This window comes from Monodelphis domestica, chromosome 4 (assembly GCF_027887165.1).
Source record: "Monodelphis domestica isolate mMonDom1 chromosome 4, mMonDom1.pri, whole genome shotgun sequence".
Taxonomy (NCBI): Eukaryota; Metazoa; Chordata; class Mammalia; order Didelphimorphia; family Didelphidae; genus Monodelphis; species Monodelphis domestica.
Genome location: NC_077230.1, coordinates 103,321,143 through 103,349,019, shown reverse-complemented (window position 1 = coordinate 103,349,019; position 27,877 = coordinate 103,321,143). Strand labels below are relative to the sequence as shown.

Below are 27,877 nucleotides of genomic sequence, written 5' to 3'. Positions count from 1 at the left end.
ACTGTGTAATCATGGCAAAGCCCTTCATCCCTCTGAAGCTTAGTTGTCTTGTCTGCGAAACAGGCCTAATAATAATTGTATTACCCACTTCACAGTTGTTGTGAAAACATTATTTTGTAACTGAAATTTCTGATCTGGAATATAGTAGCTGTATCATCTTGAGCAAGTCACTTAAAATCACTAAACTTCAGTTTCCTTGTCTCTAAAATAATAAGATGACTTTTCCTTTTCTAATAAATTCCTTTCTAACTCTAAATATTAAATTGAAAGCCTTAGACTTTAAATAACTATAAATTTAAGTTGTTCATTATGAAATCAAAAGCTAAATACCTAGGCAAGAAGGAGCATAAATTTAGAACTAGGAGATGGACTTAGAGGTCTTCTATTCCAACTCCTTCATTTAATAGAGGAGGAAGCTAAGGCCCAGAAAAGTTAAGAGATCAACCCAGGAATGCCCAGATAATACACCATTTGCTTTATAAAGTTTAGAACTGAAAAGCCCCAGAATTTCATACCTTAAACAACATCCTCTTATTTTCCTAGGCTAGTGAACATCATTCAGCCTATTCATACATGGCAATAATCCTTTAATTGATGATAAAGCTTTTCCAATTAAAAACATTGTCCCAGCCTCTATGGATGCACTCATCTGATTTTACAAATTACCAAACCCTTTTAACAACCTGTGCTGAAAACAGAGTATGCCTTATAAATTTAGAGCTTTTACAGTCTGGTATTTAACAGAATGCTGTCAGGAACAATAATGATACATAAGATCGTTAAAGTAGCAACGGATAAGAGAGTGAGCTAGAGAAAGTGTCAGACAGGCAGCTCTAAATGGTTACAACTAAATTCTAGTCATTGCAGTAAAATAAGATGTTCTCAAAAAATATGTAGATATTCAATGTTGAAGCATAGGTTTTTTTAATTCAGGACTGAAGGCAGGATAAATTAGAGGTAAAATTAAACTCACTCTAATTATGCCAAAAGGGAATAGGTTCTGCCATTGCCCATTGGATAGATAAACATCTGGAGATGAGAACAGGGGCTATAGCTATACTCTGGTTTACTAGGCTTATACTAGTATTTATAACACTCTATAACTTGGTCTTGCTTTACCTAGTCATGTCATATTTCTGAATATTCATTCATTTGGCAAGCATTTATTAATCACCTATTAGTTACGAAAGCAGTATATCCTCAAACCTGGGGATACAAAGACAAGAGGGACCACTTACCTCCAAGAATTCTACTAAGGGACTAATAAGTAAGGGAATGGGGAACAGCTTCTCAAAGGAAGAGTGACATTGAATCTTTTTGTGTGTGTGATATTGAATCTTGAAAGAAGATAAGGATTCTAAGAGGACAAGAGGAAGAAAGACTGAGTGCTTGGGATTGGCTTGAGGAATATGGGCTCAAAGACAGAAGTTGAATGGAATTATAAGACTGGAAAGATAGAAAGAGTCTACTCCAGCCTAGTCTCTTCCCTGTCTCCAGAACACACAGCAATAACTGTAACAGAAATTATTTACATTTCTCCTATACACTAAGATTTACAAAATGTTCTCACAATCACCCTGTGAAGTAAATACACATGGTGCTTCTCTCCATCCTATTACTTTTCTCACATTATCCTTCCTTCTCCTTTCCACTTATATTCTGATTATTCTTCAAGTTCTAGACTAGCAGAGGATAACACTGTAAATAAATGAGAAGGGATGGATGTGAGAGATGCTAAAAAGAAAAATATGATAGGGCTTCATAATTATATTTATATATAGGGTATCATTTAATTTTGAACCTGGCTCAGTTATCACCAGATTAGGGGAAAAGAGGTCTAAGAGGAAGAGTTTAAATAATATTTTTTACTTGTAATAATTTTTGCACACATCATTTAGGATTTGCTTCCATTGGGCAAGAACCTAAACTTGACCTGATGACTCAGCAACCAAGATAGAGAAGTTTTAAGGTCCCTCGATAAAAATTAAAGATTTCTATTCACTAATCTCCAAGATGTGTCTGTTGTGGATTTCTATCAATCACAAGAAACTGGGGATGCACCTCCTTAAGAAGAATAAGTTCAGAACTAAAGAGGAAAAAAAGTTAGACAGGGAGTCATGTGGTGAGGACCATGGAGCCTCAAAGAGGCCTGAAGTTCACAAGATAAGAGGGAATTTCATCTTGCAGGACCAAGTCAAACAAGAAAAATATGAATAAAAGAATTTATTTCATATCAATCAAACAGAACAGAGAGAGCAGGGCAAATCAAAAGGGAAAAAGTCTCCTCTCAGAGCTGAAATTTGAAGATCCCTCCCAGAGGAAAATTGAGATGGCACCAGCCTCAAACCCAATATCACAGGGCTAGAATATGATTTTGGGAATAAAAAATCCAACTCCTTCATTCTAAAGGTGAGGAAACTAGGACTCAAAGATGTCACATATCTTTCCCAAAAGCCTCATCCTTTAGTGCACTCTAGGGATAATGAAGAGAAATAATCTAGTAAAAGAAGATACCAGAGATATACCTACATACAATTTGAGACTAATACTGGTGGGACCAAAAGAATCAGAATCATGTCAAAGATAGAGGTAGCATTTTGGAACCAAAGAACTTGCATTTCCATGAAGCTTTTACTCCGTACTCAACCTATCCTAGACCAGTACATCCTCAAAAGCAGAGGTTCTTCATTTTCAGTTAGTATGATGGATTAAACTTTCATTGTGTGTGTTATGAAGGAATAAAAAAGAAATTGATGGTATGTATTCCTCTGCACCACCCCACCTCAAGAAATAACATATCAATAAAGGCAAATAAACATCTCTCTGACTCTCTCTTTCATCTATTTGTCTCATATATCTCTTTTCTCTGTTTCTCTCTCTCTGTCTCTTCTGTCTCTCTCTCTCTCTATCTACATCTCTTCTCTTTCAACCTGTATTTGTGACATCTGTTTCTCTCATCTCTGTTTCTCCCTATCTCTCCATCTGTCTCTGTCTCTCAGCTATTTCTCTCTCTATTTACCTTGCTCTCTTATCTGTTTTTCTGTCCCTATCTCATCTATTTCTACATTTCTTTCATCTATTTCTCTTTTTCCTATCTTTCTTGCTATTGTTTCTCTCTCTCTCACTAATTGATATTTAAGAAAAAATACTATTTTCACTTCCAGATTATTTCTGATCAACAGAATTCTCTCTTATAATAAAGAAAAACAGTCAAGCAAAACCAATACAAAAAAACTTTCTTATCTGCACCTACCATAATAACAAATGTAGTGAATTCCCACATAAAAACTGCCTCCTCTCTACAAAGAGGGAGGAATATTAATCATCAACCTTTCAGAATTAACTCCAGGTACTTAATCTGAGTTTAGTTGGATTTCTGTGGGTTGTTTTTTTTTTTTTGCATTTGCATTATTGTAGCCATTTTCTATATTGTTATTCCAATCTATCTTCCTTCTGTTATCTGTTCACAAAATCTTCCCTTGCTTTTTTTAATTCTTATTTGTTGACTACTATAGTGTATACTATATATACTACTATGTATACTACTATAGTATATGTGCCATTGCATTCATTTACCACAATTTGTTCTGTCATTTCTCAATCAATGGGCAACCTCTTTGCAATTCATTTTCAGTAGGAAGTTTGCTGGAACAAAGAGTATAAATACTTCTGGAACTTTATTGACACTGTTCAAACTTGTTTTCCAGAATAGTTAGACCAATTGACAAAACCCTCAGATGTTCATAGAGACATGTTGAGTTACTGAACAGTGTTACCTTAGCATCTCTTCTGTTATATTCAGTTTTAATTGCTGGTTAATATATTTCAACACTTACTAAGTACTTGAAATGTGTGCAAAGTTATATGCAAACTACCAGAACAGTTACAAAGTTTACAAAAAATAATTTCTGTTCTCATAGAGTTTAGAGACTTGTTTGAATATAACAAGAAATATAGGATGTCCCCCAAAGTCTTAGTGCAGGTTTAAGTTTTAATAGCTATTAAATACTGAATAACTGTTAATACTTAAAAGCTATTAAATATTAATAGCTATTAATGTTGAAGTTCTAATACTTAAAGTATTAATATAAATATAAGCTATATGTTATATAAATTTATATACTATTATATATCATATAAATATGTACTAATATTATAAATACTTAAGGTATTAATGACTTTAATAGCTATCAGTACTCAAAATCTTTAAGTATGTAATACCTATTAAAGTTTAAACCTCCACTAAATCTTTGGACATAATCTATATTCTCTTCTTATTGTACAAAGTAGGATATATATAAGCATGAAAATATTAGCAACTGTTAAAGTCTCTCCTCAAGACCTCCAAAGAATGCTTTCCCCTATCCTCTCAGTTTAAGAAATTGGACTCATTCATGAAAAGCTCCTTCTTTTTCTCTCCTACTCATGTCAAAGTCCTTAGATGTCTTTCTCTGCTACCTCCTGTTTCATAGGAATATGTGGCACCTCTCCTTACCAAGACAAATCCTTCAGTGGGCAGCACTAATAAGTCATTTCCTCCCATCTTCCAAAACTGATGCCCCCTCTATAATCTACACTCTGCTTAACCTTTAATCTCTCCCAATCTGGTATCTGTTTTCCTGCTAAATAGAAACATATCCATGTATTCTTTGTCCTTAAAAGACTGTCACTTGGTCTTATATTCCCACTAGCTACTTTTTTATATCTTTTCACCTCTTCTTGGATAAACAATTTGAGATAACCATCTAAACTATGTTCTTCCATTTCTCTCTAAATTCTGTGCAATCTGGTTTCTGACTTCATCATTCAACTGCAACTGCTCTCTATAAAGTTACCAAATCATCTCTTAACTGTCAAATCTAATGGTGTTTTCCCAGGCCTTATCTTTCTTGATCTCTCTGTAGCAATGAATCCAATAATCTCTCTCTTCTTTTAAGTATTTTCTTCTTTATTTTTTTTATATTTTTGTGACAATGCTCTCTCCTTTTTTCTTCCTGACTTGTACTTGATGTTCTCCTCAGAATTAACACCTCTATTTAGATGGTTCCCAGATTTCCATATCTAACCCAAATCTCTCTCCTGACCTTCACTTCCATGCTAACAACTTCCTTTTGGACATCTCAAATTGAATGTCTCATAGGTATCTCAAATTCCATTTGTTCAAAATAGTAATCATTATGCTCTCCTCCCAACCCCAACCCTTTCATTCTTCCCAAATTTCTTATTACTATCAGGAACAACAACATCCTTCCAGTCATCCAGGCTTCTTCCTGGGCCAATAAATGCACTATTTCCATATTCATCTGTAAAAGTTAAAATTAAAGATACTCTAAGTGTTATTTTAATACTATTTATTAAAATCAAGTTAGAGCTGGTCCAAGCCATAGAGAGTTTCTGGGGGAGAGCGCAAGCATGGAGGAAATAGAAACTCAATACCAAATTAACCAATGATGCACATACAGGAAAAGAAAAACAGGATTGTGGGAAATGTAGTTTGGGGTACACATTCTAAATAAAAAATTTCCCCCTGTGATCCTTTGGATGACCAATCTTCTCAATGGATCATGAAAACATAATTAACATAACTTGAACTAGACATATATACAAATATTACATTTTTAAGGGAAATTATAATAATTTGGGAATAAGAGGAAAAGAAAAAAGAAAAGGAACAACTACTCAACTGGGCCGCCATGTGGAACTTACTGTGTGAACATCACCTCCAACTATCTGGTCCTCGCCTTTGGGGGCCAAAAGTGGATCATCTTCAGCAGCATCTTGTGGATGAGGGGTAAGAATCCCTTCCTGGGCATTGCCTACCTCACTTTTGGCTCCCTCTGCATCATCACCAGCTTTGTCATGCTCATCATGTACATTCGGTATCAGGATGAGAATGGTGACAGAGATGAGGACAAGTGACCCAAACTGAGCAGCTGCTGGTAGCTGCTTTCTGCAGCTCCCTACCTCCCCCATCCCATTTCCTACCTAGAGGTCTTCTTGCAAATGTTTTGAGCTATTTTTTATCTCCTTAAACACTTCCTTCTCAACCATAACTTATTTATGGCATCCTAATCTGTTATTATTCCATTTCTCTCTCATCCACTCAAACCCTATTCTTCATCCTCACCATGAACTTAGTTTTTTACCCAGGCCATCAGTCTTGCTTATGCTCTCTTCTCTTCTCTATCTTGATCCTTAAGTGAACTAGTACCATTCTAAACTGGCCTCTTCTCTTGAATACCTTCAACTTGCCCTGCCAAGTATCAGCCCTTGGTGACTGCCTTTGTTCCTACTCACAAGTTGACAAACTAAAATGGAAAAAAAAATCATATTATGGTCTCTCAAGTGCACTCTCCTTATATCAAGGCAATCCTTCTGAACCTCTAAATTGATACACTATTTCACTTACCACAATGCCTTTTCAAAACTTTCCTTCTCTCCTAAAATCTCTCCATTCCCCTGCATCTAGCTAGCCACACTTTCTCATATTTCACTGAATTTAGGCCACTTGCCAATAGCTTTCTCTTCTCTCTTGTTGCTCATCTCATATCTCTCAAAAGCCTTGTGCCACTATTTCTGCCTTTACACCTATTTCACATGAAGAGATGACCCTCTTCTTTGCCAAGGTAAACCCTTCTTTATGCACAAATAATCCATTTCCATCCCATCCATCATCTTTAGCAGATTGTCTCCTCTATTACTCTCCACTCCCTCATTTATCTTCAGTCTCTCTCTTTCTCCTGACTCTTTTCCTTCTTCCTAAAAAATTGCCCTTATTTCCCACATACTCAAAAAATCCACACTCAGTTCCACTATTACTACTTTATCCTCCCAAATTTCTCCTCCCTTTTGTGGCCAAATTCCTTGATAAGGTCATCTACAAGAGATCCATCCCTCCACTCTTCTTAAATCTGACTTCCAACTTCATAATTCAACCAAAAGAGATTTATCCCAAGTTATTAATGATTTATTAATTGCCAAATCTAATAGTTTTCTCTCATTCCTCATTCTGAAGATGAAGCCTTTGACTATTTGATCTATTGCCCTTTTCTCCTCAGTACTGTCTTCTAAGGTTTTCTAACCCTATACTCCCCCAGTTTGTTTTTCTATCTATCTTACCACTCCTCAGTTTCCTTTGCTAGATTTATAGCCTATAACAATATATTTTATCCAGGACTCTGTCTTGGGCCTTTTCTCTTCTCCCTTCATATTTTTCTTCTAGTTTGTAATCTATCATCAGCTCCCACAGATTCAATTATAATCTCTATGTAGATAATTCTCAAATTTATTTATGAAGCTCTAATATCTCTACTGACCTCCCTTCTTTCATTTCTATCTGCCTATTAGACATTTTTAACTAGATTTCATGTAAACATCTTAAACTCATCTTGTCCAAGACTATCTTCATTATCTTTCCCCCAAACCCTCCCCCTCTCTCAAACATCCCTATTGCTATCGAGGGTACATCCATCCTCCCAGTCACCCAGGCTCACAATCTAGGTATCATCATTGACTCCCCACTCTCACCCCCCCAATCTAATATGCTGCAGATTCTACATTTTTAACATTTTTCATATACAACTCCTTATCTCCTCTGACACTACCACCAATTTAGTGCAGGCCATTTTATTACCTCATATTTGGGCTACTGAAATAATCTGCTGCTTGATCTTCCAGCCAGGAAGTTTCTTCCCACTTCAGTCCATCCTGCACTCAGCAGTCCAAGTGGTCTTTTTTTCCTAAAGTGATCATATTAGCTCCTGATTCAATCAAATTCAGTGGCTCCCAATGCCCTCCAGGATTAAATATAAAATCCTCTTTTTGATGTTCAAAGTCTTTCATAACTTACCTCTTTTGCCTTTCCAATTTTCTTATACCATACCTTGATGTCCTCCTCAATCCATTGGCACAGGACTGCTTGCTGTTTGCTGTTCCTTTCACAAGGTACTCCACTGTGGTCATTTTCATTAGCCATATCTAATACTTACAATGATTTTACTTATCATCTGGACCACTTGGTTTCCTTGAATTCCTTCAAATTACAACTCAAATTTCATCTTCTACAGGAAACCTTTCTTCAACCCCTTTAAGGCTAGTACCTTTCCTCTATTGACTACCTACAATTTACCCTGTTTATATATTATTTGAACATAGTGGTTTGCATGCTGTCTTCCATCAGACTGTCAGCTACTGGAGAGCAGGAACCATATTTTTGCCTTTCTTTGTAACTCTAGTACTTAGCATAGTGGGAACTTAATAAATGTTTAAATGAATAGACTACCTACTTAAATTCACCCTACATAGCCAATATATTGTCAAATCTTATCTTTGGTATCTTCACAACATATGTCCTTTTATGTCCTCTCACAGAGCTGATAACCGGGTACAAGACCTCATCACCTGGACAACTGCAATCTGATTGAACTCTGTCTTAAGACTCTTCCCTACTCGAAGCTGCCCTCCACTTAGCTGTCAAAGTGATCTCCCTAAAGCACAGCTCTGACTACACTATGTCAAGCCCTATTCAATAAACTCCAATGGCTCCCTGTCACCTCTAGGATAGAAACAAAATCTTTATCTTGGCTTTAAATTGTCCTTCACCATCTAATCCTTCTTACCACTCCATTCTTCTGAATTTCAAGTAATCCCCCTAGATGTACTCTATGATCCAGATTCACTCATCCACTTGTTGTTCCTCTGACAGGGCATTTTCTCTGGCTGTACTCCATCTGGAAATCTTTCCCTACTCACCTCTACCTCCACCTCCGGGTTTCCCTGGTCTCCTTTTTGATTCAGCTTACATCCTAAATTCCTTAGTAAGTTTTTTTTCCATTTTCTCTCCATCTCAGGATAATGCTTTCCCCTGAGATTACCTTCCATTAAACTTGTATATAACTCATATATGTACATAGTTGTTTATATTGTCTTGCCCATTAGACTGTGAGACATGTTTTTCTCCCATCCTTTCTGTGTATTTCCAGCATTCAGCAGGGCATCTGGCAGATTGTGGGCATTTAATAAATGCTGGTTGACTGGCTAAAGAGTCATTCCTTTCAGCTAATTAATACCATTTCCCAGCTCCCCCTTTAAAATACAAATTTCCTCTCTAAAACAGAGAGGGAGAGAGGACAGGATACTGTAGAGTGGTGTTACTTGGTATCCTAAGAACATAAAATCTAAATGAGAATGAGTTTAAAAGATTGTTTGCCTTCTAATTTTGTTGAAGTTTTATATTTCCAGCCTAAAAGATAGGGAATAGCTAGGTGATACAGTGGATAGAGTGCTAGGCTAGGAGTTAGGAAGATTCATTCCTGAGTTCAAATCTGGCCACAGATACTTGCTAGCTGTGTGACCCTGGGCAACTCACCTAACCCTATTTGCCTCAGTTTCTTCATCTGTAAAATGAGCTGGAGAAGGAAATGGCAAAGTGCTCCAGGATCTTTACAAAAAAAAAAAAAAACAAATGGGGTCGCAAAGAGTCAGACATGACAAGCAGCTGAACAATAAGACAACAACCTAAAAGCAAGTAAGTACTAATTCACAAAGTTGACTGGACAAATTTTCCTAAGGATCCTATTAGTAATGGGTGCCTTGGAAGTGTGAAGGATCTGAGAGCAGAGAAAAGGGCAGAAGAATTAGAAGTATTCCCTCTGTAGTAACAATAAAAATGTCAACTTGATCTAAGCAACTCCATTTTGTTTTAAGCCTTCATCTTGTGGTGAGTTTCTGTGCTGACTGGAGTCTTGTGAGAACACACACAGCCTCGAGCTAAGCAGAGGAAACCTTGTCTAAGCACTGGTACCACACGTTTATGAGGACCTTCAGGAATGAGGTTCATAGTTTGTTCCTAGAGGAGTTGATATTTGCAAGTATTGATTAATAAAGTTTAATTGCATACATTGATCAGTATAGTCTAATTGGCATATCCATCACATTAGTTAGCATACATCACGGTAAATCAATTTTAAACTTACATCCTTTGTTATACCTTCTACTAACTATATTAAAAATGTTTCAGGTACTTCTCTTCCTAATGTAGACAACTTAGCAAAATGGAAAGAATGCTGGGCTTGGAGTAAGAAAGACATGAGTTCAAGTACAGCCTCTGAGAAATATTAGCTATATAACTGAGCTAGTCACTCAACCTCTACATAATTCAGGAAACTCCCAAGGACTTTATCTACTAAGCTAAAGATAGGTTGTAAAGAGTGCTCTTCTTATGCTGACAACATCATAGATCCTTCAGGTATTCCCAGACTCTCCTCTACTCAGTAGACCATGAGGACAGAATGAAAAATGGCAAAACAATCAAAAAAAACAAAGCACGGCACCGTTTAAGACAGAGGACACTTGACTAGTTTCTGTCTGAATTTCATTCTCTCAAACAAGCAAAGGAAGAAATTAACTTGTAGAAGAAAAGAGAGAGTAAATATTCTTATCTGAAGAGAAAAAATTCAAGTACAATAAAAATGCTTTCATCATGACATCTGATTAAGAGAAGAATAAATCACCAGAGTTTTAAACATAATAAAAAGTACAATTAATAGTCAAACTAGAAGCAGCCATTTGACATTTCTGATGATGGTGCAGTAAAACTGAAATAATTAAATTCCCCTTCCAAAATAATAACTAACAGAGAAACTTTTCTTAGGTGAGTTGGAGAATTTCTGAAGGCAATTTTTATTAGTTTAATTGTAATAAGAACTCTCTTTCCCTCCCACAATTCTCTCCTCTCCAGTGCCCTTCCCCAAAATACAAGTCACTTAATCTCTCTTGTTTACAGTTTCCTAATCTACAAAATGATCTCTGAGGTTCCTTTCAGCTCTAATATATAAAAAAAATTTTCACCTTTGAATTTGCAAATAAGTTATTGCATAGGAAAGTCTTAATTCTGATTCCTGTTTCACACTTCTGGTTCAGTTCCAAAAGGCAGAATCATCAGAGAAAGTTTTGGGAGATCAGACTAGGAGCAAGTTCTGTGCTCTACACAAAGGAAAGGAATAAGCATTTATATATCACACACTACATGCCAAACACCATGCTAAGCATTGTACAAATAGTATCTCCTTCAATCTTCACAACCCTAGAAAGTAAATGCTATTATTATCCCCATTTTACATTTGAGGAAACTGAGAAAACCAGAGGACAAGTGATTTGTCCCAGGTCACATATCTAGTCAGTGTCTATGGCTAGATTCAAACTCAGATCTTCCCAACTCCAGGCCCAACATTCTATCCATCTATCTACCTCATATGTGGATGACTAATGTTATCACAATGGACACCTCCTTTAGAAGATGGTCAATGTTTATTTAATTAAATTGGCAAATACAGTGGCTTCTGATATATGTATCCAACGAGAAATAACAAAAGTCCAATGAACTAAGGTGGAACTACTTTTCCTGAAGAATCACTACCATGTTAGATGGAAGTATGAGAATAGACCTTTCTACCTGTGAAGATTTAAAATTCCAAGAGATTAGATTCCAAGTTGGAAAATCAATTTATTTATCACACTAGCAATAATCAATAAATTAATTGGTCAGCGATCTCCCTTGGTGATCAAAGAAAAATTCATTCAGCATCTTGAGTCATTAAATCTAATTTTGAAAGCTCGTTATACATTCTTCCCCAAGACATCTTAATTTGTGGATACCTAATGAAAAAGTGAGCCAAGATTCTCCAGTCCCTCCTTGATTCTGTCATATTAAAGGGAGAACCACATGTCTTATCATAGGATTCCAATATCTAGATCAAGAGATTATGTTATGTCTGGTTCAGAGTGACCCCCATCTGTTCACTCCAATGGGTGACCCAAGGATTTTGCCATGCTGCCCTCCACCCCACGGACATAGTTGGCTTAAATTAGTTCTTGTTTCCCAGACAAGATGGGCTCACAATCTCAATCTTAATCACCCCAATTTTAGAAGCTGCTCTGGAGCAGGGAATGTGAGAGCATGTCAGGACAAAGGAATGAGGAAAGAGTCCTAAAAAATACTAAGCCCTATCAAATATAGAGCATTATTTGGAAATTTTTTAAAGGATACAGCATTAGAAATAAATCTTCTCAAATCGTCTCACATTGAAGATGAAGTAGCTTCAGGGATAGGAAGGAAAACTCCCTACGCAAAAAGCATTTCTCCTACCTGCAGAGTTCTGAAAGTCTCACTCATCCCTTTTCATTGATCACTGACCCCCAGAGCTACCACTAGTGTGGGGCTTCATCTTACATTCTGAGGTGGGCTCTCTGTTAGTGTCCCCTCCCACCATGGCATCCCAGGGACTTCTTATAGTTCTCTTACCTGCATCCTTACAAGGAACTTGGAATGGAGGCTGGCTCTGAGACTGGGTAAGAAAGTAAGATCATCGTCTTCACCATCTCCCAGAACAAACGCACTTGAAACTATACTCTGAACATGTAATCCACTCCCCAAATTATTTTTACCCAAGTGGAAGAATTTCTTAGTTACATCTCCTCTTGCCACTCCAAGATTCTCTTTAATTATAACAGTTCCATGAGAAGGAGTAACATAGTCAAGTTAAATTTAACAAACTTTTATCAAATATATACCATATAAAAATACTGTACAAGGGCTGGAGAGGACACAAAGTTCTTCAGGTTCATCCTATAGTAGTGAGATAAAATACCATCAGAGCAGTTAGGTGGCACAATGTGGCAGTGAATGGAGTTCCAGGACTGAAATTAAAAAAACTTGAGTTCAAATCCAGCCTCAGACACTTACTAGCAGTGTGACCCTAGGCAAGTTATTTAACCCTGTTTGCCTCAGTTTCTTCATCTGTCAAATAAGCTCAAGAAGGAAATGGCAAACCTATCTAATATCTTTGCCAAGAAATCCCCAATTAGGATCTTGAAGAGTTGGACCTGACTAAAAACAACTAAATAGCAACAGCAATAAAGAAACAAATGGAGATAACTGTTAATGTACAAAATTTGATAAGTGAATTAGAGAGGTTCAAAACAAAGTATTATATGAAAAAATGTTACTTTAATTTAGGATTTAAGTTGGGTTTTAATGAATAGCTAGGAATTCCCTAAAAATGGAGAGAGAAACACTTCCAGACATAGAGAAGAGCATGTGCAGTGTTGGGGACATCTGGGCATGTTCAGAAAATACAGTTACCAAGTTTGGTTAGAGTATAATAACGACTGACTAGGGCAGTATTTTGAAAAAAGGTTGAAAAGAGAGGTCTACCTCCAATTCCATTATATCAATATTTGAATGTCAGTCAAAAGAATAAGAACTTAATCAGTGAAGATTTCTGAGCTGAGGAATGACAAGAATGCAAGATGTCTAGCAAGAGTAATGGAAGACAGATTGGAGAGAAGAGAGTAGAGGTACGCAATTGCTAGGAAGTTATTAGAATAGTCCAGTCACTTGGCAAAGAAAGGTGTTAAGAAAAGAGTGTTGGGTTTGCAATCAGGAATTTTTATTGTTATTCAGTAGTTTCAGTTGTGTCCAAGTCTTCATGACCCCAGTTAGGGTTTTCTTGGCAAAGATAATGGAGTTGCCATTGCCTTCTCCAGCTCATTTTCCAGATAAGAAAATGGAGACAAGTAGGGTGAAGGGATTTGCCCAGGATCACACAGCTAGTAAGTGTCTGAAGCCAGATTTGAGCTCAGGAAGATGAGACTCCAAGCATCACTCTATCCATTGGGTCACCAAGCTGCCCTTGCCCCCATCAGTAATACCTAGGTTCAAATCTTACCTCTTATATGTAGTAGCTATGTAATCAGGAATAACAACATCTCATGAGCTTCCTCATATGTAAAATGGGTTAATAAATAAATATACCTAAATAACTAAATATACCTCAAAGGATGGTTGTTAAGCATCAAAAAGATAATGTACATAAAACACTTTGAAGATGTCAAAGTATTTAGAAATGTTCATTGTTGTTAGTATTGTATGATTTATGGAGGAGATTTAATGCAGAGGAAGTATTAGCTTAGGTTAAAAAAAAAGAAAGGAAGTCTCTATCACCTAATGTCTAACACCTACATCCCTAATTCATCAGTTTGGAATAAGTAAATAAGATTTTTGCTCTGACAACAGGGGCCCAGGCTACAAAATTAGTTTTTTTTTTCATTTTTGTTTTTTAGCTATAGAGGTCCTTAGAGATCATCTAGTCTAACCTCCATTTTTTTTAGCATATTAAAAAAATAGAAATTCAGAAATTGCTATTTGGAAATTGAGTAACTTGCCCCAAAGAGTCACCAGGTTTCCTTATTCTGTGGTCAATGCTGTTCCCATTGTATATGTCTACTTTAAAATTGGGAAATTCTCGTTAAACCATAGGCATGCAAAAGTGTAGCCCTAAAGAACCACTGATAATGGTAAGGTCTATACATCAGCCTGTGCCCTGTACATGTCTATGGGTTAAATCTTTTGTAAAGCCAATCTCAGAGCCAAACACAATGAACTCCGACCATCAGTGAGGCTGGAGAGAGAGAAAAGCATTGACTTAGTTCAAATCCCATTTCTGCTACTCACTGTCTATATGACCTTGCCTCAAGTCTATATTGATAAAATGAGGGGATTGGACTAGGTGAACTGTAAAAGGTCTCTTCGAGCTTTAAGGATGATCCTTTGATCCCATGTACAAGATCAACAGTTTCCATTCTCATGCCCCAAGCAAAAACAAAATGGGCTCCCTTCCCCAGAGAGAACAGCCAAGACAAAAGGTATCATGAGGGAAGTCCTTCAATTCAGGGTCTCCTTTGTGCCTGCCTAATCAGTGCCTGAGCCAGCTGTAGAGCTCACTGGATTCTTTGGCATGTATGCTACCTGAGTCTTTAGATTTTCGGCAACAAGGGAGTCCAAAGTCAGGAGAGACAGGAGAGAGATCTGGGAGCTACCAGGCAGCTATGTAAACAGCTCAGGCCAACACAAAGCTGCGTGCCTACTTCACAGCCCCCTGAGTGTTCTGACAGCCCGTCCTGTTAAACAAGCAGAAGCCTATCTGGAAAGGGGGTGAGGGGGGGGGAGAGGGAAGCAGAGACCCGCTAAGTGAATCCCAGCAGCAAAAGAGGAAGCATCAACACCCAACCAGGTACTCAGGCTATGTAAGTCTGGGATAAACTGTACTGCTGCAAAGGAAGTCATAAATAATACATTCTGAGAGTGGAACTTCGATATTTCTGAAAGGTTTCATTTCTCCTCCCTTCTAACTTTGATATATGTGCTTACTTAGCTGAGGTCTGGGGAGGGTTAATTGAATTAATATATGTAAAGTGCTTTGAGCTCTGATAGAATGTACAATATAAATGAAAGTGTCACCAAAAAGGTTAATCTAATTTACATCTAACACTTTCGGTTCATGATGTTAATGAACTATATCTTTTTACAGAGTGATTAATTTATAGAAATGTGATTTTTTCTAATATTATAGATAGATCAGATTCTTCTATTAATGTATCTAACTTTATAGTAAAATTCAGCATTTTATAAATTGAAATAATAAATCAAAGATTCTTATAATGGTTATATTTCATTAATTACAAGGAGGCATGCATTAGATTAACATTTATCTGTTTTAATTAATTTGCTGCAATGCAGTTATCCATGCAAATTGGGAAAACGACACATCTACTTGACATAATATTAACAGTTTTGACTTGTTCTTCACTGAAAATTTATGGGACTGCAACTGCTGTTGTTGCATTCAACATGTAACCATGGTGACCACCAGCTGTGTGACATATGCAGCCGATACATCAAAAAACCAGAAAGGGCTGATGTTGAGTTCTAATTTCTATTAAATGCAAAATTAATTAAACTTTTAGAGCAATTTTAAAACGAATAAAAAACAATCCATTTTTCACTAAAAAGACCCATGTAAATATCTGAACATGATTGTTGCATTTACACAATGTATCTAGGCATTTCAAAGCATTCTGACATTTGATATTTCATTACACCTCCCAGCAAGGTTGATAAGGCAGATAAATCAGGCTTTGTGATCACATTTCACGAAGTGGGAAACTGAGAGATTAAATGCTACTTCTAGTAAAAACACATTTATACAATTCTTTATGTTTTACAAAGTATTTTCCTCACAACTCCCTGAGCTAGGTTCATGTTAACTCATTTTTAGACACACTCTTCATGACCCCATTTAGGGTTTTCTTAGCAAAGATACTGGAGTGCTTTGCCATTTCCTTCCCTGTTTCATTTTACATATGAGGAAACTGAGACAGAAAGGATTAAGTGACTTGCCCAGAGTCACACAGATAGTAAGTGTCTAGAGCCAAATGAGTCTTCCTGACTCCAAATCCAGAGATTTATCCATTGCCCCAAGCTAGGTAGTGTTGCTATTATCTTCCTCATTTAATAAACTGGCACAAAAGGGAGCTGATTTAGCAAAGAACGGATAGCAAGTTAGCAGAGGAACCAGGAAAAGAACACATGTTCCCCTTCTCCTGGTCCATTGCTTTTTTCATGATATCACACCATTCACATTACAGAACATCAAGAAAAGTAGTCCAGGGGTCACAAGCTCAGTGTACTTACATAACGTAAACAACACTTGCAAAGGGCATTACAAAAATGTCCAATCTGAAATTACACCCCTACGAAGGTTCTGTGAATATAGTATCTTTGAGTGGGAGCCACTCTGTAAAAATCTGCCAAGATTCAGACAATTTCAAGAAAATTCAAAATGACAAAAGCAATATTCCAAACTTGATTTAAGAGAAAACTTCACTGACATGCTATTGCCTTCAGTAGATATTTTTTTCTGGCTTCTAAGGTATTAGGAAGTTATCGATTTCATTCCAATAAGTCTATGTACTCATACATATGCTTGCATAATATATGCTATATACACAGATTTGTCTGTATATATATATGCATATATCTCTTAAGTGAATGATTAACCAATAAGAGGAAAGCAAATATATAAACTGTAATGACTATAAAAAGCATGTGATAGTGCAAAGAACACTATTTAAAGTGTGGGATGAACACAAAGTGTAAGAGTGTGCCAAATGAGCAAGGTGAGTGAAGGAAATTAATTTCCTAGAGCAGGGACTCAATCTTTTTTGGTGAAAGCTTTTGGCAGTCTGGCAAAGCCTATAGACCCTTTCTCAAAGTAATGTTTTTAAATTCATAAAATAAAATACACAGGATTACAAATCATATTTCAATTAGGTTGAAATGCAGTTCTCGTAATTTGTTTTTAAGTTCACAGACCCCAGGTGAGGAACCCTCAGGCCAGAAGACTAGAGGCTTAAGCTGGCTCATTAGATAAAGGAATGGTTTTGAGGTGATGCAGAGGATGAGACTAGGAGGACATATTCTGAACAGATATGTCCTGTCAAAGGCATGAGAGTAGAATGAGTGAGCTTTGTGGGAGAGATTAAGGACAACATCTTCAAACCCATAAGCAACAATCCAAATCTGCTATTATAAGAGTGACCCATCAAGAAAATTTCCACGAGGAAATTACCTTCTGAGTGCTATAATTTGTTTCTTCAACTGTCTGTATTGTTTTCTGGGGACCTTGGGTTAGGGAAGTATGATAAGCAGCTCTGGTCTTGTCCTTGGTTCTGGCGCTGCTCTCCACTGGGTTCTGGGTATAAGATGGTCCACCACAGGAAAAAGGGTAATATAAAAAGTAAACCATTGAAAATTTATAAAAAACTTTGTTCTTTGGTGAAAGAAAATTGCATGTGTGACCTTCCCAGGGCCACAGAGCTAGTAAGCTCTACTGGCCTTCAATAAAATTATGAACACAGAAAATCTGTTTGTTTTTTTTTTGCTCCATTTGGGCAATTCTCTTTCTGAAATAATTTATACGTAGTTGTTAGAGGATCAAGTTTTAACCATCTGGGGACATTTATAGCCAAAAAAGGGGTTATTTTCCAGCAGATACAACTCCCATTACCACTTATATCATATGAACTGCCTATTTTACCTCTGACTAGGTCAAACTGTTTCATAATTTTCAAAGGATGTAAAGCTTAAAGACTCCTAGAGACCATCTAGTCTTTCATCTTATGAATGAGAAGTTGAAGGCTCAGAGGGGTCAAGTGACTTGAACTCTATCAAAAAGCTGTAGTGGTAAAGTCAGGATTCAAATTCATGTTCTAAGTCTAAATTCAAGTGTTCTTTCTACTGTACCAAGAAGCCTAAAAGGTAGAAAGATCTTAGATTGGGATATAAGATAAAAATCATGGCTTTGAGTCTCAACTCAAATTAGGATTAGGCTGGTTTCCTCACAACTCTAAAAGATAAGTGGTACAAATATTACTATCCCCATTTGATTAATTATGAAAGTGAGGCTCTGAACATGACAAGTTCTTAACATGAAGTAAAACAGAGAAGTAGTCTAAGAAAAACCACAGACTCAATGATTTTCTGCTAAAATATCAGCTACCACTTTTAAAAATGGAAATACTGTACTACCATCATAAAGGATGACTCAGTGCCATGTTTAAATTAGCGGTGAAACCAATACTGAAGAGTTAACACAGATGACCTCTGAAGAAGGACCATGGGAGCATTCTTCTAAATCTGAGATTCAGTGGTGGAGATTTTTTGTTAAATGGCTGTACAAGCATGATAGTTGCAGTCCAGTAATTTTTAAGGTCTTAACGTAAGCACACATCAGTGGCACAGCATGGCATAATGAAAATTGGATTTGAAATCAAAAGACATAGGTTCTTATCCAGGTTCTGCCTTGTTCCCAGCTTTGTACCCAGTCATTTTGCCTGCCAGAGCCTCACTTAACTAATTAATCAAATAAAGAGAGTAATATTTGTACTATCTCCCCTACAGGGTTGTTGTGTGGAAATAACTTTGTAAAGCTTAAAATGTTAAAGAAATGTGAGCTGCTGTGATTGTCATCAATACACAAGTGTCATGGCCCCATGGACAAGTTTCTAGAGGCTCATAATGTGAGAGGGAAGTCTGCCTATCTATTTTTACCTTAATTCCTATCGTAGCAATATATTTATAGGATCATAGATTTAGAGTTAAAAAAAAAACTGTAGAGGCCATCATCTCCAGGCCTCTCTTTCTATTGACAAGGAAATGGAGGCCTAGACTTTGGCTTGCTCACTGTTACACAAAATTTAAGTGATAGAACCTGGTATCAATGCAGATTATTTAACTCCATATCCAACTCTCTTTTCTCTACCTGCCTGGTTTTCTTATTACCTCCTGTATTGTTGCTATTGTTGTTTTTGAGTTGTATCTGACTCTTTGGGAGCCTGTCTGGGCTTTTCTTGGCAAAGATAATGGAGTGGTCTGCCATTCCCTTCTCCAAGCCATTTCACAGATGAGGAAACTGAGGCAAACAAGGCTAAGTGACTTGCCCAGGGTCACATTGCTACTAAGTGTCTAAATCTGCATTTGAACTCAGATCCTCCTGACTCCAGGCCCTGAGCTCTATTTGCTGTGCTACATAACTGACCCAATCACTCCTGTACATTCTGCCTTTATCCTGCTCCACTTGGAATACCCTAGGTATTCCTACACCTGTCCATATTCTAGTTATCCTTCAAGACCCAGATTGAATCTCACCCTCTCCATGAACACTTCCCTGTTTGATCCCTCAGCCCAGAAGTTTCTTTTCTTGTGTCCAGAACATAGCAGGTACTTAACAAATGCTACTTGACTTGACTTCTTTTTTGAACACTTCCTGTACTCCAGAATCCCACATTTAACTTGTCTGTAAGACTTAGCAAAATTGTGAGTAAGCAGAGCTTGATTTCAACAACTCTTTATTTTTGTGTCTGTCCATCAAGCTTCCAGGATTCTCCTTCTAATTCTTTGCTACCTATATTTTATCTCCTCCCCCTTCTACTGAAATCTCTCCATGGCTAGCATTGACAGTGTCTCCTTTACTTTTCCTTCCCCTCATCAAAATCTACACATCTTAGGTGATCATAAATAAGTTGTGTTAAAAATATTAAAGGATGACTCATGCCTGAAAGGCCATCAAGCTCTATGATCTTTGTTTCAGCAATACCATGAATAGGTCTGTATCCCGAAGAGATTAACATAAGGGGAAAGAACTTTGCTGTATAAAAATATTTATAGCAGCTCTTTCTTTATGTGGTGGCAAATAACTGGAAACTGAAGGGACGTCCATCACGGGGAATGGCTAAAGAAGTTGTGGTATATGATTGTAATGGAATACTCTTGTACCATAAGAAATGACAAGATGATCACAAAAAAGCCTAGAAAGACTTATGTGAAATGATGCCAAATAAAGTGAGCAGGACCAGAAGAGAACGCTGTACACAGTAACAATAATAATGTCTGATGGTCAATAATAAATGACAACTCTTATCAAGAAGGCAAGGATCTTGACAAGAATCATGACAAAAAAGGGAGGGGGGGCGATATCTACCATCATAGAAGAAACAGATGGAATTGGATTTGAACAATTTGAAACATATCGCTCTTAATTTCCTCCATGATTTTTCTTCTCTAATGTAAACAATGTATCTTGTTTCACAATATGATGAACATGGAAATATGTATTATATGATAATATATGTACAACCCATATCATATTACTTGCCTTTTTGTGGAGATGGGAGGAAGCAAGAGAATTAGGATTATAAAATATAAAAAAAAAACACCAACAAATATTAAGGGGCAGCTGGGTAGTTCAGTGGATTGAGAGCCAGGCCTAGAGATGGGAGGTCCTAGGTTCAAATCTGGTCTCAGACACTTCTCAGCTGTGTGACCCTGGGCAAGTCACTTAACCCCCACTGCCTAGCTCTTACCACTCTTCTGCCTTAGAACCAATACATAGTTTTGATTCCAAGATAGAAGGTAAGGGTTTTAATAAAACATATTAAAAATTGTATTGATATGTTAAAAGATGAATAATAGAATATGTTTCCCTCCCAAATAAATGTTCATTTCAACAGAAGCCTTCAATGTCTCAACAGGAAAAGAGTGGCTTTCTAATTTTTAGACTGAGGAAGCTCAGAGAACAGGAATAAGAAAGAGATTTTTTTCTTAAGGGATCAGGATCATAGAATCCTAGCTATAACGTGGGGCCATAAAGGTCATCTAGAAGTCATCCAACTCCCTTCATTTTATAGATAAGAAAACAGAGGCATCCAGAAGCTAAATGATCTTGCCTAGGTCATATAAGCAATGGCAGAAGCAATATTTCAACCTAAGAGCTCTGAGTCCAAATTCAGTATTCTTTCCATATGTCTATTCAAGCTACCTAGAGAAGTATAGATGGTTTAGAAAAGCAAGGAACTTATCTAAGGTCACTGAGCTGTGTTGTGTCATAAGCAAAATTTGAACCCAGATCTTCCTGACTCCAAGGCAATGCCTTTTTGTTATGACTCTCTTTGAAAGAACTAGATACAAAGCTTCAAAGTACCTATCAGAATTGGTTTCTCTGATATTCTTTCAGGTAGGTTTTGTTTGTTTTGTTTTGTTTTTTTGACCTTTTCCTTTTGGGTATTTGTTGAAATCTCAGTCTCAACCCTAAAAAGCATGTTTTGGGGAAAAAAAAGGTAACTGGATAATTCTCCTAAAGAATTCTAAGACATTTTCACCCCTTCAGCAAGTTCTTAAGACTCTTACTCTTTGAATACTTAGAGAAATCCTTTGAGCTTCTGAGAGAGAGAAAGAAACATCTGTTTCTGGCAACAAAAGTTTTGATTTGCTCAGATAAAAGTGATGCATACTTACCTGCTTGCCTTCCCCTTTTAGACAATGCTGGATTCCCACATTGCTGTGGGGAGCTTCATCACCAAAGGAGGTAGCAATACAGTTAAATAATAAGGTCTATCTCCAACAGAGACAGTTCAGCCTTACAGAGTCATCAGTGCTTCCCATAGCCCCTGGCACTTAAGACTTACAATTCCTGGCATTAAAACGCAAGATGAGGCTCAGTGGACTATATTAGAAAAGAAACCTTTCTCAGTATTGAATGTGAATTATAGCTGCCTGAGAATCAGTGAACATTATGCCTGGGGCTTCTTGTTCTTCTATAATGATTCCCAGATAACTTCTGCCAGGTCTTCCTCCTCTTTTCTGCCTATTCAAATCTGATCCATTCTCCGAGGTCCAGCCCAAGACTCACCTTTTCATGAAGCCTATCTCAATTATTCCTGACCACTATAATTTCTTTTTGCTCTTAGTTTGCAATCACTAGCACATAGCTAAGCACTTAATTAAATTGTTTTTTAATTGTTGCAAATGTTTAAATGTATCCTTGACTGATTATAAGCTACTCATACCTTCTATAATTTTTTTTAATGACCCACAATACCCAAAACTGGATTGAACTCAGCAATCATTCAAAGACTTGCTGATTGATGGCTTAGACATTGTCCTGAATAACCTTGATGTTCAAGATATTTAGAGTCAAATGAGTGAAATATAAACAAATTCTTAAAACACACTACTGAGACTGCTCCTTATTTAGATTATATATAATTATCTCCTATGAGAAGGTAAGCCTTCTTTTAATTCCTCCATTCTCTACTTCACATCTTTTCCTTGGCCTGGAATCATTTGGACCCAGCATTCTTGCACCATTTTTGCTCACAAAATAAGCAAGTTATATAATATGGTTCCTACAAGGGCTCTGATCTGAACATGCTAGTATTATTGTATGATCTATGTACTGTGAGGAGAAATGGCAGGGGAGGGGGGAGGTAGAGTAACTACTTAGCTACTATATTATTTTTTAAAATCTAAAGTACCAAAGTGCTGAAAGCACTGTGGTGCTGTGAAACTCAAAACATTTGTCAGGGATTATCTGCTCTGCTCCCTACAGCAAGATGCACAGAACACAAAAGCAGCACAAACTGTGCACAGTGGACATGACATCTTACAAGGGCTTCAAATCAGGGAGCAGTGAGCTTCTAAACTGCAGTCCTAAAGAGGCTTTCAACACTTTGTGAGCAGTTTGACTCCAAATATGTTCCTACAGATGAATACAGTATGGTATTATGTGATTGAAGAAAGCAATCCCTCTCCCCCACCCAAAATAAACTCTTTTTAGCACCAGCCTCAATCTTTTCCTATTTTATTGACAGGAATAATAGTGATGACAATCATACAAAAGTAAAAAGATGAGTAAGTCAGAAGCAGGATGAGTTATAAATGAAAGTGTTTCTTTATTATCTTTAATGTTATTCTAAACTTCTATGAGATCTGGAAATCCAAAAAAGCATGTAAAGTGGAGTAAGGTAACCCAGGCTTGTAAACACCAACTAAAGTGTCATAATAAATGTCTCTGTTTTTATCAACCATTACACATTTGTTGAAAAAATTATTGCAACAAAAAAAAAAATGCTCTTTGCAGCCACCCAGTGGTTGGATGGAAAAGAAACTGAATATAAAAATACAGAATTCAATGAACACCTGTTCTGAACTACTCAATAATAAAATTCTTTATACCCCTGAAGAAAACCAAGTCTTTGTTTTGAAGCTACACAACACATATAAAATAAAGATTCTCCCATCAATATGCCCATTCCTGAAGAAGTAAAACATCATTATCATGCTTCCAGGTTATTCTTTTTTTTAAAAAATGGTCAGACTGCTGCGACTGAGCATCATAGATGCAAAAACAAAACAAAACAAACAACCCAATATTGAAAACACAATCCTTTCCCAAAGTTAGTGAATTAGATGAACTTTTCAGGGTCATTTGAAGGTTTGCTTTCACTATAAAAATAGTCACCACTAGTTTACTTGCAAGTTTCTGCTTGTGAATTTATTATGTAGAATTTAACAAAATAACCCAAATCATTAGAAAATATGGGCTTGCATGTTCCAACAAGTGTGTGTGAGTGGGGAAAGAAACACTTAACTTTTTATCTTTCAAAGGCATCCAAATCTGGAAGTCTGAAAAGGACGATTTCTCTTCAGTTTGCTAACTCCTTATCAACAACTGTCAGAATATATTTTTCTAAGCATTACATTCCCTATCTTTTTTTTTTTAAGGAAGAACTTCTTCATGCGTGTAAGAGAACACTTGAAATAAACCAGAAGTTGTTTTTTCTCCTGAAAAATGTCTTTAAACTATGTACATATGATATATAACCGAATAAATGAAATTAACCACACTTTCCAAATCTGCTATAACAAGAAAGAAAAGCAGAGTCAGAAGCTTTAACACTTCAGGTCTTGAACAGCCTCCCTGAAGACTAATTATTAGCCGAGGTTTTTACTTCTTCTGAACCACTTATAGCTCCAATTCAGACAACCTTCATGCGGGTTTGTTTTGATATTGTGCCTTGGTTTTTGATACGCTCAACTAAGCCCTTGTCACTCCTCCCTCTTTTCCTTTTTTAAATAGCAAAGTGTTATTTCGTGATCTACAAAACACCCCGAATCCTTTCTGAAAGCAGGCTTCCTTCCCGGATTTTTTCCGCGACTGATTTCTCATGAGCCCCCAAGCTAATCGTGAGTATGCCTAGTCAACAGCACCGAGAAGCAACAGGTTATATCCATGCTGCATTGGAGCAACCCTGCCGCTACTCTTGCCCAGTCCGCGCCACCCCAGACCTCTGGAGCCCTCACCCACCTACCCAATCCCTGCCACAGGGTGGCAAACACGTAACCAGACTATTTCAAAGCTGCCAACTCCCTCACTCCCTTCCTCGGAAGCTCTGAGGCCTCGCCTAGAGGCGGCTTTTAGAGTCTTTCCGGTGGAGCAACGCATACTACAATTCCCATTCCGAACATTTGAGGCCAGGGACTACAACCTTTATAAAGGGCTGGGGTGGACATATGGGACAGTTGGTCATTCAAAGGCGCTTTTCAGAAAAAAACATCTGGGGGAGGGGTGGAGATAGCAAATATTCGTATTTGACGTGTAGCTTCTTGTGCCAGACTACTTAGCTACTTTTACTAGCTTAGCGAGGTCAGGCGTTTCCTCAAGAGAATCGCACCTTCCATTGACACTTAGACACCAGTGCCTCAAACTTTTTGCCCTCGTCTTCTCCGGGGTTTAGGCAGCATTTTTGCATCCCTATTGCATATCAAGTCATTCATCAATGATTCCTCCGAAGACTAGGAGCGGATACCTGTGTCGCCTTCGATGTGAACAGACCCTCCGCACCAACTGCCCCACATCTCCTGCTAAACTACAGTTCTACAGTTACTTTTAGTCTACCCATAACTCCTCCCCCCGCCCCCAACCCTCACATACTTGGGGCTTCAGTATTGGGAATGAAGCAGAGTCCTCAATCTCTCTCTCTCCTCCTCCCCCACCCCCCACCCCAGGGGCGGGAAGTGTAGGAGCATCAAAGTTGAGTTGGTCTCACCGGCTTTTTCGCTGCGCTCCATCTCCCCTTAGAGCCCTGTCCTCTCTGACTCCCACCCTACATTCCACCGCATCCAAATAGGTCAGAGCCAGGCGGACGCCGGCTGAGTCTCTGAGGACTCTGTTAGCTAGGGAGCTGCTTAAGGGCAGGTTACTTCGTGGAGAAGGAGTATCTGGAAAGGCCGAAACCGAAGAGAAATGGCCGGGGAGTGGGGCGCATATGTACAACCCGGAGGAGGAGGTGAGGGGCAGGGGAGGTAAAAGGGAGGACCGGAGAGAAGCAAAGCATTTGCCCAGGTCGCTATCGAGACTGCCCTCGATCACTCCGCTTCCCTTAGCTTGGACTCAGGAAACCCCGCTCTTCTGCAGACTGCCCCCCCACCCCACCCCACCCGCCACTCATACCGCCCCACTCTGTCGGGAGAAGGAAACTTCCCCGCTGTCCTCTGCACCCACCTTTAGCCGCGAGGAGGCGGCGACGACGGCTGCTGCCACTGCTGCTGCTGCTGCTGCTGCTGCTGCTCCCCACGCCCAGCGAGAGCAGGACTGGCACCCACCATAGCATCCCCAGCAGCATCCTTGAGGCTGGAGAGACGGAGCGCGCCTACCCTCCTACAGTCCACACCCGCTCCAAGCAAACACGGTTCTTGACACGGGAGAAGGAGCTGTCCGCTGCAGAGTGGGTGGCCGGCCTCAGTGGGCTGGATGCGCTCCGGACACCGCTGAAGCTGCTACTGCCGACGCTGCTCTTACACAAACCCTAGCTCCGGCGGACACCGCTCTGGTTGCTGGCAATAGCGCTCACTGCCGTGGACCCGAAGCTGCTCTGGCGCTCACCCTGGGACGGCCCGTGACGTCACAGGGAGGTGGCTCGTGCATATTCATGAGCAGCGGACACTAAGCTTGTCGGGCTCCTAGACTGTATTCCACAGTGGAATCCTAGAGACAGTCACAAGCCTTCCCTAAGTTTCCTCCATCAACCTTTCTCTCCCAGCCCTTTCCCGAGCCACCTCCCCCCCAACCTCAAACCTCCAGCTGCCTCCTTCACCTGTCCCAGTCCACTGAGCATGCCCGGCTTGTTAGCCCTTGTCACCAGCTTAGGGGTGCCTCCACTGGCAGGCGCCCCTCACTCACTTTCTGGGCACCCAGTCCATTGCAAAGGCTAGAAAATGGGAGGTTTTAAACTAGGAATGGAGGAGGGGTAAAAATCTAGGGACAGTCTTCTATAGGATAATGGCACAAGTGCAGTTTGGGTCACCTGAAGGAAGCCTGGCCCCCATTCCCTTTACTCAAGCTGGAAGTAGTGCTTTGGAAAATGCAGTTTGGGGTTTTGCTTATTCCTCTACCCAAAGGCCTGTTCTTCTGGAGGTTTGTCCTGCAGGGTTTGGGAGAGTGTCTTAGTCTAACTTGACAGGATTGGTGGTGCTAGTTGAAAATTGCAAGAGAAAAGGCTAATGTGAAACCTGGATAGAAAGTCATAGAAAAAGGATGAAGATAGGAAAGGTATTAACAACATGATCACATATATTTGAGCTGAAAAGGACCTTAGAAGTTGTCTAATCCAACACCCTCATTTACAGATGAGGAAACTGAGACGAACAAAAATTGTGACTTACTCAAAGTCACATAGGTGGTAAGTTAAAGAGCAAAAAGCTTCTGTTAAGTCTTGTAATTTCAGGGGACACACGGTAAATTCCTTATCATGTATTCAACTACTGATCAGTTGGACTAAATCTCAAGGGGAAAAAAATATGGAGGCTCAGCAGTGACTCAAAAGTCCTTATAATGTGAATGCTTTATAATGATGATGATGATAACAGACATTTACATAGCATATTTATTTACCTGTCATGCATTTGTACATATCAATCAATCAACAAGCACTTATTAAGCACTAACTTTAAATTGGGCACTTCACCCACACAGAAGAGATAATGGAAAACAAAGACAATCCTGCCTTCAAGTAGTTTACATTCAAATGAGGGAGAAAAAATACATGTAAATATCTGTTAGATGACAGCTAGGAGGTATAGTGATTAGAGTTCTGGATTTGAAGTTGGGAAGACCTGAATTCAAATCCAGGCTCAAACACAAACTCTTGATAAGACATTGAATTGCTTTCAGGCTCAGTTTCTTAATCTGCAAAATGAGAGTTATAATAGCACCTTCTTCACAGAGTCATTATTAGGGTCCCCTGAGATAATATGTTTAACTAGCTTTTCAGTTATTATAGTAGCTCCAATATTACCTTAGGGAAGGAGGCCCTAACAACTAGACTGGTCTCTTGCAGAATTGATGCAGAAGCTGAGTCTTGAAGGAAGCCAGGGATTCTAAGAGGGAAGAAGAAGAGGAGAAACATTTCCAGGCATATGGGACAAATACTACAAAGGCATAGAGATGGAGATGGAGTGTTGAGGTATAGTAAGTAGTTCAGAAGATCTAGATTACATAGAAGATTGCAAATCTAGAATAGAGCCAGAATGTGAATAGCTTTAAATGCTAACTAGTTTATATATAAATGCTAGGCACCAAAGAGACATAATAGATAGATGATAGGTCAAGAGTCAGGTAGACCTGAGTTCAAATCTGGTTTC

General features: G+C 38.3%; 1 protein-coding gene across 1 annotated transcript in view; it reads right to left on the bottom strand.

Moving 5' to 3' along the window:
- CLSTN2 (calsyntenin 2) overlaps positions 1–26,343 on the bottom strand; it is a 1,000,106-nt gene extending 973,763 nt beyond the window's left edge. The window contains exon 1 of the mRNA XM_007493952.3: positions 25,740–26,343. Within this exon, the coding sequence (XP_007494014.2) occupies positions 25,740–25,860 (121 nt within the window). The 5' untranslated portion in view covers positions 25,861–26,343. The remainder of the gene's footprint in view (positions 1–25,739) is intronic.
- Positions 26,344–27,877: the final 1,534 nt, after the last annotated feature.